The 12,541-nt window shown below is 50.4% G+C and overlaps 5 protein-coding genes across 5 annotated transcripts; 4 read left to right on the top strand and 1 right to left on the bottom strand.

The window, feature by feature from the left end:
• Window positions 1–373: 373 nt before the first annotated feature.
• On the top strand, window positions 374–1,684 carry PpBr36_02979 (uncharacterized protein; the record flags this gene model as incomplete). Its single annotated transcript, XM_029890156.1, has 1 exon — window positions 374–1,684. One exon carries the CDS (start codon window positions 374–376, stop codon window positions 1,682–1,684), a length of 1,311 nt encoding a protein of 436 aa, XP_029753995.1.
• Window positions 1,685–3,013: 1,329 nt separating this feature from the next.
• PpBr36_02978 (uncharacterized protein) lies at window positions 3,014–3,415 on the top strand (the record flags this gene model as incomplete). The annotated part of the gene is made up of 2 exons (XM_029890155.1): window positions 3,014–3,117; window positions 3,250–3,415. 2 exons carry the CDS (start codon window positions 3,014–3,016, stop codon window positions 3,413–3,415), a joined length of 270 nt encoding a protein of 89 aa, XP_029753994.1.
• Window positions 3,416–5,828: 2,413 nt separating this feature from the next.
• PpBr36_02977 (uncharacterized protein) lies at window positions 5,829–6,905 on the top strand (the record flags this gene model as incomplete). The annotated part of the gene is made up of 2 exons (XM_029890154.1): window positions 5,829–5,901; window positions 6,751–6,905. The coding sequence occupies 2 exons, from the start codon at window positions 5,829–5,831 to the stop codon at window positions 6,903–6,905; spliced, it is 228 nt and encodes a 75-aa protein (XP_029753999.1).
• Window positions 6,906–8,283: 1,378 nt separating this feature from the next.
• On the top strand, window positions 8,284–10,598 carry PpBr36_02976 (uncharacterized protein; the record flags this gene model as incomplete). Its single annotated transcript, XM_029890153.1, has 2 exons — window positions 8,284–8,617; window positions 8,740–10,598. 2 exons carry the CDS (start codon window positions 8,284–8,286, stop codon window positions 10,596–10,598), a joined length of 2,193 nt encoding a protein of 730 aa, XP_029753998.1.
• Window positions 10,599–11,548: 950 nt separating this feature from the next.
• On the bottom strand, window positions 11,549–12,019 carry PpBr36_02975 (uncharacterized protein; the record flags this gene model as incomplete). Its single annotated transcript, XM_029890152.1, has 1 exon — window positions 11,549–12,019. The coding sequence occupies one exon, from the start codon at window positions 12,017–12,019 to the stop codon at window positions 11,549–11,551; it is 471 nt and encodes a 156-aa protein (XP_029753997.1).
• Between the last annotated feature and the right edge of the window lie 522 nt (window positions 12,020–12,541).

Here is a 12,541-nt window from a genome sequence, read left to right as displayed (position 1 = left end):
AAAAAAAAAAAAAAAAAAGTCTCATAGGCATCTTGAGACACCAGATCTGACTGGTCCGTAGCGGCGGTTCGTGAAGTTAGTGGCCCTCCCATCTCCATCTATTTGCCCTGACTGCTTTCTACTGGACTGGAGGGTGCGCAGGGGTAAACGTGGATCGGCTGCTTTGAACCCTTTTGCCAGTTAGCAGACTAAACTCCGCCAACCTCCTGTCAGCCCCTTGCCCTGGCCAATCACACCGAATTTCTCCAAACTTCTTCAAGTCCGCCTTTTTGCTGCCCAGGAGCTTCTCTTAAACGGCCTGATTCCCACCGATTTGGCGTTCTGTCTGCTTTGGTCGTCAAATTTCTTCTGTACCAATGCGATACAATTCGGCATGGACTCTCTCCCCGTGGAGCTTGTAAGGCTCATTTTCCAGTTTTGCGACCCAGATGCCGTCAAGGCTCTTCGCGAGTGCTCCGCCAAACTAGCGGAGCTTGGCTACGAATACCTTGTGCCCCCCGTCTTCCGCTCTTTCTCGTGGCGGGATGATGCCAGACGCCTCCATGCCATTTCAGGCCACGACCGGCTCCGAGGGGCCATCCGAGACGTCTTGATTGACTTTTCTCATCCTTTCGAAATTAGCGACTGCCATGCTTCCTTCCTTCAAGCTGCAGGCCACGGCGAACTCGATAATAGCTTGCAGAGTGCGTGGGAACGATACCGGCAGATTGAGCATCTCCGAAAGAATGTACCCCCTTTCGACATGCAAGCGGATCTTCTGAGCGAGGCCTTCTCGAGGCTGCCCAACCTCGATAATGTAAAAGTCACTTTCAATAAAACCACACCAGATGCTGAACTCCTGAGCCGCACTTTGGGACTTCCCGTCAACCGCAAGCTGGACCGCAAACAGGCTTGCTCGAACCTCAATGCAGTGATATCTGCCGCCTCCCGGGCTCATATATCGTCTCTCGAGATCGACAGACTACCTATGGAGCTCTTCAAGGTTCCTCAACACCGTCAACATTGGTTCAGAAACTCCCCCGCAGTTCTTGCCAATCTCACCCGCCTCGATGTCATAGTCGATCCTTCCGAGGTGATGTTGCCTTCTGCCAAGTTTCGCGCCATCAACGGCTTCGGACACTTTTTGCAATTTGCGACCAATCTGGAGCAACTCAGCCTGGGATTTCACAACTTCGCCAGCCCCCACCACAAGTTTGCCATCTGGTTTCAAGAGTTGGTTGGCAGTAGCTTCGCTTTCAAAAAACTGACCGACCTCAAGCTGGAGGGACTGTCTTGCGATGAGAGCGATCTTCGCAGGTTCCTGGAGCGGCATGGACCTACCCTCAAGCGCCTGCGCCTCGGTGGTGACTGGGTTGTCAAACCCGGTGGACCGGTGGTGGGTGGCATTCAACTTGGTCGGGGCACTTTCCGATCGCTTTTTACCTCCCTTCAGAACCGACTCCCACACCTCGAAAGAGTGCATCTTAGTGGACACTTTGAATGCGGCATGCTCGACCCCAACTCGCACGAGAAGTACATTTTCAACCCTATCCTTAGGGACGACGGTGAAGATGGCTCTGACGAGGAGCGTGGCCGAACTCTGTACAATAATGCAGACGACGGCCTGGAGTTCGAGAGGTATCTCTTGCGTGGTGGAGAGTACCCGGGAACCCCAGCACGCTCGCCCAGCCCGCAGAGCGCCTAATGCACATGCATGGTCCCTGCTGCGCTGGACTTGGACTCTGTCCCCATGCGCTGTCTTGTCTGTCACTACAGCCTTGCGTGTGGGGGGACAGAGCACACGCGCCATACAACATAGCCGTGCCAAGGCTATGACAACAAAAAAAAAAAAAAAAAAAAAAACATTTCCGACTTGCCATGGGCTTCAGTTTAGCTGCTCGGCTGGCTTGTTCACGACTTACGATATGATTTTACTACAACACGATAGACAACATTGGATGAGACCTCCTCCGGCAGGGGCAGTCAGTCTCCTACCGTGATATTTCTTTTTACGCATTGCCTAGAGAATACCTCGCAAAGCTGCTCACGCAGTACATAAAGCATTATTTGGTGGGCAACGATGCCCCGGTGTTTGGTTTCTCTGCCGTTTTGATCTCTTTTCTTTTCGCTTTATGTTTTCTTTCAAGAGTAGAATGTCTTTTTTGTTTTGCTTGGGCTCGCTTTGGCGCATGAATATACGAATGATTGATGACCGGAACTTGTTTGAGCAAAAAAAGAAGAAAAAAAAATGTATGTCAACCAAACTGGCAGTACCGGTATATGCCTTTTTTTGGGAGCGGGCGCGTTACATCACAGTTGTGCATTCCCGATCAGCTCCATGACGACGGGGAGTATATCTTTGACTCCATTTTCCTGCATTTCGTCTCCATCGCAGGGCTGCATCTTTTGAGCACGCGAGGGAGTGGAAAAAACCTGCGGGATGCCAAGAAAACTGGAGGTGGCTTTGCTGGAGTAGGATGACACAAGATAAACAAACAATTTGGAGTTTTGGATAGAAAATGTAGGGAAATGGTAACTGTGTTCGGTTATTATGCAACGAATGGTGTTTCTCTGTGTGCCACTGGTTGATTTCCTTGGTAACGAGAAACCTGATATGAACCCTTTGAAGCCGGGTGGTGGCAATTCTTAATGCGGAGCTGAAGGGTTTTGGCATAGGTGGATTGAGGACTCCGACGTCACCGTGGTGTTGCAGATCGCTTTCGTTACTTCATTCACACACAACGTAAGGGCTATTGACGTTTGAGGGTATACTGAAGAATATCAGGGATTTTGACTGCAATGTGACGTATAAAGTTACCCAAATGTATATTGAAAAAGGGTATATAATAAGTATGGTGAAAAGCAAGCAACAGTCAGTCGATCGGCAAAATCAATACAGATTCAAAACATCAAAAGCCCAGCCAGACGATTACCTCGGTGCCTAACTTTCCTATAATTGCTATAATTGTATTACCTTCACAAGAAAAAGAAAAAAAAAAAGAAAAAAAAAAAGCCACTAAAAAGTTCAGCAAAAATGATCGAGGCACTAGTCATTTGCTTGCTCTTTATCATCGCCATGGCGACCCTCTACTACGCCTACCAGCAAGGTTATCTGGACCCTTATATCGAGCAGGTTGGGTAAGTTGTCTGGTCACCCGTTGGGGATTACTCTTACGTATTCCTGGCATACAAGAACTTCGCAAGAAGAAGCACAACATACTGACCCATTGCGGGGGGGCCTCGCTCACCCTTCTTTACCCTTCTCCGCAGCACATACTTGTTCAAGGCCAAGGCAATGGCAGAGAAGAAAAGACTACAAGCACAGGGCATGAAGGCGGGGCAGGATTTTGTCGACTCTCAGCTGGCCGGGGCGCAGCAAGCCGATCAGGTCAAAGCTGGTGTAGGCGCCATCGGTGGTCTCAAAAAGCGCTTCTAAAGGAGAAACAGAGGCATAAAACCCGCAAAGGCAGAGGCGAAAAAAGAATTATGCCGATAGTCGATGGGAAAACAAGCCATTGAAGGGGTGGCAAGACACACAGACTTTGTAACAACGCCACAACGATCAAAGAGGTCATCACACGCGGCAGGTTCAAAAGGAGCGCAACAGTTGGGGGCGTCGAGTCGGGGCTGGCTCAGCGACTGGTGCCAGCTCGACTCACGGAACGGTGCTTCGTGGAGGTTGTACAGAACAGGCGGGACGGATGAACCTAACTCAGGGTTCGGTCGGATCTTTGCATCGAATGATTGTTTAATGTCGGATGATTATGAGTCGGGGAAGAGAGGGGTAATGATGATTTGCTGGTGGTTTTTTTTTTTTTTTTTTTTTTTTTTTTGTATAATTATATTCATACAGCGTCAAGGGACGTGATAACGGGGACAGGAGAATATTTTTTTTTTCTTCGTTAATAGTCCGAGTGGAATCTGCTTCCGCCTTCCCCGTGCAGAAACCCACGTGCGAATTAAACCGCAAGACACGACAAGTAACAACAAAGTGCTGCTGTAGTAACTGTACAAACAATAGAAGCTGGGCTGGTCTTGGCCCCTCCCAACTACCTGGTTAATGACTCAACTGAATGAATGCACTCGTGGGAAGCCTGGGCCTCTAATTTTCCATCCTTGACCCTTTACTTCTCCGCTCTTACTCTCATTCTGCGAACCGACGGAGATGATTGGGTCCCGACGGGCGGCATGCTTTTAATTCGATACCATGCTCGTTGGATAAAGTCCGGATACAACCGTGGGTCCGCCCTGCTTTTAGGGGGGCATGGAAGGCATGGAGAGGTGGATGGCTTGATGGACGGGGACACAGCCTTTGTTGGCTCGAGTCGAGAAAGATTTTTTTCTTCGGGGGCACCAGCCAAGCTGCGACCCAGAAAAGTAAAAGTCAAAGTGTTTCTCAGTGGGGCTCAGACCCTGGCAGTTGTTACTATGGTACCTACTACTATGAGTAGTAGTAATGTTTTGATTAAACGCGGCTCCGGTCTGGAGATTTGAAGCGTTTGTCAAGTTTGAGGGATGACACGAGCGGATAATCAGGTACACAGCAATTGGCTGAGATGGTGATTGATTTCGCGGTTTTCACTATGATACGCGTTTGTAGTGTTTTCTTTGGGATCGGGAGGGTTTCGGTATGGATGGTTAGCTAAAACACGGTCTACGGAGTGCAGTGCTGCCTAAGTACGTAGACGATAATGACACGGGAAATCTTACAGAGTTTTCGTTTGCTACCTTGCTTTTTTCTGTCTTTTTACTATTCCGTTTTCTTTTTCGCCTCTGCCGTTTCCCTTTAGCCCCCTTTTGTATTGCTGAATCGACCATTAACTTCGTATTGCGCAGGGGTCGATTACTAATTCCTCAATGACGACAACTGCAAAATGTTTCCTCTTCTGCGCCTCGCTGGTTCTTGTTTTCATCTCACTACAATTAGAGAGAGAGAAAAAAAAGCATCCTTCCCGACCCTCAGGGGTCTCTCCTTACATCTCCCGCCTTGTTTTCTCTCGGTTGCCGGGAACTTGTCCGCTCCGACGGGATGGGTTGAGCCAGGGAGGGTGTGTTCCGAACATCAATTGGGTAATGGTGTGGTGGTGTTTGTGTGGGACCGAGGAATGCCCTTCGCGAATCCCCGATCTGCCCCTGGCAAGGAAAATGTTGATGGGCGAAACTATTTGCACTCATCCACCCAAGCCACTCGGACAACAAACAGTACCCAGTTCTCCATTCAATATCTGGCACTGGTGGATGGATGTGTTTCCTGTGAATTACTCAGGGAAGGTGGATAGGATAGTAATGCTACTCCTTATAGTAATATGATCTGCAGCAGATTTAAACTTGAGAACATCGATCATTAATTGCGTGCAGATAATCATGTTCCTGTGCAGAAATCCGAGGTGCCCAGTCAAAGTAAATAATGTTTCCGCTCGCCAATAATATAACCACGCATGGAAGCAAGCCTGGGGCTGACTCCCGCCAGCTCCACAAGGCAAACATTAGCAGTAGAGGCAGGGTATTGTGGACTTGTGCACGAAGCTGTTTCTGAGCCCCCACTCAAATCTCACTTTGGCTGGGAAGCAAAAGAAACCAACACACTACCGAGGGTGGGGGCAAACAAGTAGGAGGGACTTTCAATGTCTGAGCAGTCTAACACTACCATACTCGAATCAGAACAAAGGGAATAAAAAAAAATAGAAGAAAAAAAAAACGCCATCGCTTCAAGATTTGTCACAAAAAAAAAAGCAGGAACCCGTACGTGCGCATCCGGGCGAAAATTGATCATCATGGCAGCCAATCACAGGTGGTGAACTTTCTGGCCGAATCTTTAGGTAATTTTACCTTGTTCGTGACAAGAAGACATGGCGACGGGACTGGGAGAAACACCAGTGATCGGTCTTTACCTTTCAAACGTCGCCTCGCAGGGTCATCCGGGTCGGTCAAGCTGAGAACCATGGCCAGCTAGCAAGCTAGAGAAGAAGAGATGAATGAGGATGGGATGGGATTCAGATAGGGAGCTCGTACGCGGCCTGCAAGAACTCCGCCTCAACATATGTTTGATTAACACCCCCTGCTATAGATGAGATGGAGAGGCAAACAAGAGGAGGATGTGGCTCAGGAGAAAGAGGAGGTGGGCATGTGGGATAGCGACATGCAGAAGAAAGTATCAGAGAACAAAAAGAGAGGAAGAAATCAACTGAACCTGCCTCCCAGCCCAGACACCAGGCTGTGAGGCGAGGCGACTTTGAGACTGGAATGGCACAGCTGGCGAGTAACAGCATCATTCCAGACGAATGCTTTGCTTTTGGAGCTGTTCGAATCATCTCATACAGGATATATGATTGCGCAACTATTGGCCGATTAAAGCTCGGCCTGGAGTCTATTTGCTTTTATCCCCTGACGCCTTGCCTGAATTACGGCTTTGCTTCTTGTCGGCCAATTTTTCCCTGTACATTGTGCGCCTTGTGACTCGTAATATTAACAGAGAGCCGTTTGCTGGCAGAAATCCCAATCTCGCCTCCCTCCTTTGTTCTCTCTCCCTTTCCCCAGAACTAGATCCCTTGTTGGGCAAAAGACTCGACCAACACTTGCACGGTATAGCTTTTTTTTTTCTCTCTTTTTTTTCTTTTTCTCTTTGACTCGCTCTGCACTAGCGACGCCGGTGTCAAGGAACGATCAGAGCCAGGAAGCGGAAAACAAAACAAAACTGAGCCTCCACTTACAAACGAGGACAACCTAACGAATACCAATGATCACTGGCCGCCCAACTACTTACACAACTAGCACATATCCGAACAGCCAACCGTGAATCGACCACGACGCCTCAGCCCGAACGTCAACGCAACAAAACGCCCGATTTGTCCGCCTACATTTATCCCAGCCCGACTTCCAAGGAATTGTCACTAGCCCGTCCGGCCCGCGCTGGTCGATTTTGTTGATCGCTTCCATTGGTTGCATACTGTCCTGCAGACTGCAGGCGCAAGCACATTCGGCCGCGCTTATAATAATTGATTTGCCCATAACGACCTGGAAAGGCAGTCAGCCAGACGCACGACGTACTGCATCCCCTTTTTGGTACCTTGCCGTTTGTACCTTTTCTTGGCTGCCAAGACCAACCAACCATCGTCGTCCACATCAGCATCATAACAACATCATCAAGACGCAAAGGAAAAAAAAAATAGCACGTCAATCTGGCTGGACCTTCCTTTGGTCGGAACGACAAAAGAACAAAAAAATCAAAAACAACCTCCGCAGCAAGCTCACTCGTCAATCTGGTGTCACACTCACATTGGCACTGACGCTCCCGAGTGACTTGACAAACCCCCAAAGCAACACACAATTTATGTCAGCGCTCTTTTGCTGCACAAACTTGGTCGTTACGTTCGACTGACAAGGCCGTGAGACCGGCTCTGCTGTCTTGTATTACTACATGCAGTAACTCTGGTGTAGGTCAGCGGGACCCCCCGTCCACAAAGCCTCCAAAACCAACCCACCCAACTGACTGGCTGCAGTGCATGAGCAAAAAAGCCCGCCCGGTCCATCATCGTCGGCTGCAAGTGAAAGTCTAGTCCACCGACGCGCCTCGACCCCACCCACTGGTCCCACATAATACCACTCTAATCAGATTCAGTTGCTTGAGCCCCACCGAAACTACAGGTCGTTCTTACCTGCTCCCATTAAACTTGCATGGTTTGGTGCTGCTCACTCGGCAGTGCGGTCATCACCCACGTCACCAGGACTCCGCCAGGGCCATCCTGGAATTGAATGAATTGCTTTGCTTTGCTTTGCTAAATTGTCAGCTAAAGTACCTACCTACCGTACCTTGGTCGTGGCCGGCGAGCTTCCAAATTCTTGATCTTTTGTTAGATCTTCTGTTTGGTCACTCCCGTAATTCCTAATTTTGTCACTCTTTTTTTTTTGTTTTCTTTTTCTTTTCGTCATTTTTTTCCTCTTGGTTTCCTAGTTTGGGAACCCTACCTCTACCAATCTAGTAAGGTACTTAGGTACCTAATTGGTGCGCAGGTAGTTTCGTCACAAACAGCGCTTTGCTGTTTGGTAACGAAATTAGGGCGTTTGCAGGGAATCCAAAAAAAGATAAAGAAACAAAACAGAGCCTAAAAGACGCCCAACACCAAGGCTACGATTTAGGGCTTGCAGACTGACGACGCCCTTTGCGCCACCGTCCTGACCCATTACAATTCATATACGAACGAACGAACGAACGAACGAACGAACCACCGATCATCACTTCTGCGCATGCCGTAAACACGGTTGAGAGCAGCAGCTCGCAGTGCTCTCATACTGCTGAATACCATCATGCAACGAGTATCCTCGTTGCTACCGACCTGGGAGCGCACCAGGTCGGTTGACGGCAGGAACAGGAGCAGCAGCAGTACTGCCAATTCTCCCTCTCCCAAGAATAGCCACAGCAGTAACTCAAGCGCCTTCGGGAGGGTCTTTGGCTGGGCTGATAGAATCACGCCATCTCGCATATCGGGTAGCACCTCTACACACTCCACTGCATCACCAACGGCCGCGGCGACAGCAACAACACAAGCTGTCATCTCCAAGTATGGAAAGGAGAACTACTGGCCGAGTAGCCTCGAGAGGGAGTGCGAGAAGGCCGCTCTTATATTGAAGTCTTTCTGCAGTAAGTCGATCCCATTGATGGCCTGTCGCCCGCACTTCCCTGGCGTAATTCAACGGCAGCGTAGTCAAAAGGCATAGTACGAGGGCCTTGGAGCTAACCAGAACGCCTCCCCCGCCACATAGCTGATGGATTTCTTTCATACGAGTCGGACGCCGGCGCCGAACTGGCCAACCCGTTGCCATTACCACTATCAGAAACGTCGATTTCCACAAGTCAAGTCCAGATAATGAAGAAAGTACCGCCAAGAATCATACAAAAAGCCGCTGGCCTGGCCATTTTCTCATGCATGCGATCGGGTCTATGGATGTCTGGTTCCGGAGGATCCGGAATTTTGATTGCGCGTAAGGCCGACGGAACCTGGTCACCTCCTTCGGGCATCCTTCTCCACACGGCAGCTTTGGGCTTCGTCGTTGGCGTCGATATTTACGACTGCGTTCTGGTCATCAACAGCTTCGCCGCCCTGGAGATGTTTACCCGCTCCAAGGTTATGCTGGGAGCCGATCTGGGCCTTACCGTAGGCCCCGTCGTTCCAGTGGGCTTGTTGGAGAATGACGCTAGATGGAAGGAACTTGACAATAGTGTGTTAACCTATTTGAAGGCTAGAGGCCAGCACCGCGCGGTGCAGCTCGACGGCTCTCTGGTGACTGAGCGGGGCAACGAGAACGAGAAATTCTATGGTGCCGGCGTCCAGATCCCAGACATCCTGGCAGGAAATGTGAGGAAAGAGATCCCCGAGATCTCACCTCTGTTCGAGGCCATTAAGGCTGCCGAAGGCCGTACCGACTACGACGTACGCATCATGCAGGCTTTGTCCCAGCAGCCAGCGCCTGGCGATGCCACAATCGAATCACCAACAGGCACACCAATATCCCCGATAAAGCCGAATTTTGGTCTCCCTGACGTCGACGACCCGGATCCTTTCGGCATAATCGCCTTGGAAATGGCCGGACTCGAAATCCGAGAGGCCGGGGCCAACAATCGCCCAGCTAGCACAAACTTTGACTACTGTCCCACTCCCGCGAGCCCGATCTCCAGCAATTCCCAACGCCAGAGTATGGATACATTTGTCAGCCGCAGCAACAGGGGAAGCTACATGTCGAGCAGGACACAGGCGACATCAATGACGGACGCCTTCACGCAGACGGATCTGGGGGAGTCTGCCAGGACATCACCCAGCCCTAGCCATAGCGATTTGAAGAAATATACCTCGCCAAAGCCACCCTCTGTGGCCGAGGAGCCAGAAGAGATCGACTACACCAAGATCGATATGAGCCCTCTGGAAAGCTTTAGTTTCCGCTTCGGACAGCTCGCTGAGCCGTCTGCGCCGACAACAGTCCAGGCTGTGCAGCCACCCACATCCAACAACTCTAACGGTGCAGTAGAGTACGCCGCCTCAATTATGCTGCCCGAGGACGAGGAGGACCGGGACGGCGACGCGGATGACGAAGATGACGAGTCAGATGATGAAGAACCCATCATCTATGAAGTAGCCGCAACTGCCCAGCCGACTCGCGCCGTGATAATGGCGAGACAGGCCGCGCAGGTAGTCTCGGCCAAGGGGGCTTTGGTCACCATTCCCAAGCGTCATGTGCCTAGCTTGCCGGCTAGGAATCCCGCACGATCATCAAATGCCAGCCAGAACGACATTGATGTGAACGTAGCTTACCCTCAAAGCCCAGCCCGATCTTCATTTGACGACACGGAGGTCAATAGAACACCAAAATCAACTTTGCACCTCAGCACACCTCCTAGGTCTCACCAACGAAACTCGTCTTCGGTGTACTTCCCCACACAGGTCGACCCAGCCACACCCAAAGCGTCTTGCATGAACGACACCAGCTCTGTTGACGAAGAGTTCCTCGGAGAGCCTCGCACGCCTCGACCAGACGAACATGTTCATCAAACAACAGACAGCTTTGGTCGCCACGGCGAACTGAAACTCACCCCTAATCTCAACACTGGCACCATTCAAGTCTTGTAGGTGCAGTGGATGTCAACAACATTGAATAATCAACGCACGAATCATGGAACACAGCACCAAAAGCGCAACTGTGACGACCGATTACGATCTGCTTTCTTCTTTTCCTCCCCTTTTTACCTGCTGTCTCTTCATACACATTTGTCATGTATGCGGTTAAAGGCGCCCCTTTCGCATATGATTAACCAATGCGAAAGGACATAGCTTGTTTTCTTTCTCCTTTTCCTTTTTCTTTCACAATTTCTCTTTTTTTCAGGCGTTCTTGGGCACTATTTGATACCAATATTTGCGTCTGTCCCGCGACCGATCGCATGGCACACCTCGCGGTGTATGTTTAGCTTTACCGTCTTTCTTCTTGGGCCTTGGGTACTGTGAAAAACTGAGGAGGGTTTTCGATTCATTTTGGAATACCGAGGAACCGGTACCTCGAGTGACTTTGGACGAAATCGATTTTATCATCCTCTTACCACGAACTTTTGGGACATATTTGATACTGCAGCGTTATTTTTAGTGTTTAGACAGGAGCCTGCCTGTTCCTTCGGTCGAATGGGAAATGGTTTCGGGGCGGGGACTATACGAGATTACGGCGAACGGCCGGACCAAGGTTTTCTTGGGATGCCCGATAAAACCAAATAGACACATAGGACGAAGTACCCGTGCTCATGTGTGCGGATGAATAGACATACATGATTCTCGATGATTACAACATCGGTGCTATAATATTGAATGTGTTCGCATAGAAGAGGAGCAGCAAAGGGGCTGCTTCTGATGGGCTTACTCCGTCTTGGTGCATCTTCACATGAACCGAGTGCATCTGAACTATGATTTATCTGCTTTATGCCCATTGGTATGCACGATAAATCTAAATTAATATATGGAACTTGAGCGACCAAATTGCAGGCCACCGTAGTCAGCTTTCTGATCGTCGACACGACCAACTCTGTCTGCTCTTGTCACCACCTGGGGGTTCTGCTCCTTCCCCTGCCCCTGGCAGGTGAACCATCTTGGCCCTCGCGGCGCTGCGTCTGCTTCGGCCCAGAATCGGACGATTCCTCAACGACGACCGACTTGGGCCTGAGTCGACTGAAGCTCCTTTGACGTCTTGGACTCGGAGCCCGGGTCCTGGCAGGCGTCGCAGTGCTGGCCCGAGTCCGGCTCCGGTCTCGGTCCCGGTCCCGGCCCCGACCCCCTGCGCCGCCGCCGTCTTCTCGGTACCTGTCCCAATTCGCCCTGCGCTGGTGCCGCTGCTCGCACTTCTCGACGCTCTTCTCGACGTTGATGAGCATCGTGACGCCGATGAGGCCAAGGACCGCCGCCGTCGTCCAGCTGAAGCCCGTGCTGGACTTTTCAATCTCCTTGCGCGTGGAGCGGGCCTCGGGATCGGCCCTGGACGGCCATGGGTCGAGTGGGAGAAGCCTACCCATCTCTTTTCTTCGGCTATGGCTTTTTTTTTTTCAAGAAAGTATATGTATTTTTTTATTTATTTGTTATTTTTAGTGGTTTGATGGTCTTGGACAATGATGGGCAAGGATGGGCCATCAAAGGACCCAAACCTTTCTGATTGCTTGATATTGAGTAACAGCGAACGACAGGGGGGGTTTTCATTGCTCGACTATAACACGCGGGCTTCTTCTGGTCGACGTCAGGAGGACTTGCATAAAGCAGGCTGCTATACTTATCTCTTACTTCATAATAGGCTGGGTATCCGATCTAGCCTCAGGGAGGCAAGCCAGACGCAGGTAGCCATGATCCGTTTACGGGCGCCACGTTGTCACAACTTTACCATCTGGCCGATTGCGACTGAGGCTGATCAGAATTAAGTATCCACCAGCTTGCCCATCAGCAGGGCTGCATTGGTGCTAGACCTAGAGTTTCCTTCAAGATGCATCAGAATCTTGACCAGGCCCCAAACTGACGTCATCAGAAGCAATCTACTCCAAACAAGA

This window comes from Pyricularia pennisetigena, chromosome 3 (assembly GCF_004337985.1).
Source record: "Pyricularia pennisetigena strain Br36 chromosome 3, whole genome shotgun sequence".
NCBI classification, from domain to species: Eukaryota; Fungi; Ascomycota; class Sordariomycetes; order Magnaporthales; family Pyriculariaceae; genus Pyricularia; species Pyricularia pennisetigena.
This window is presented reverse-complemented; position numbering and strand designations above follow the sequence as displayed.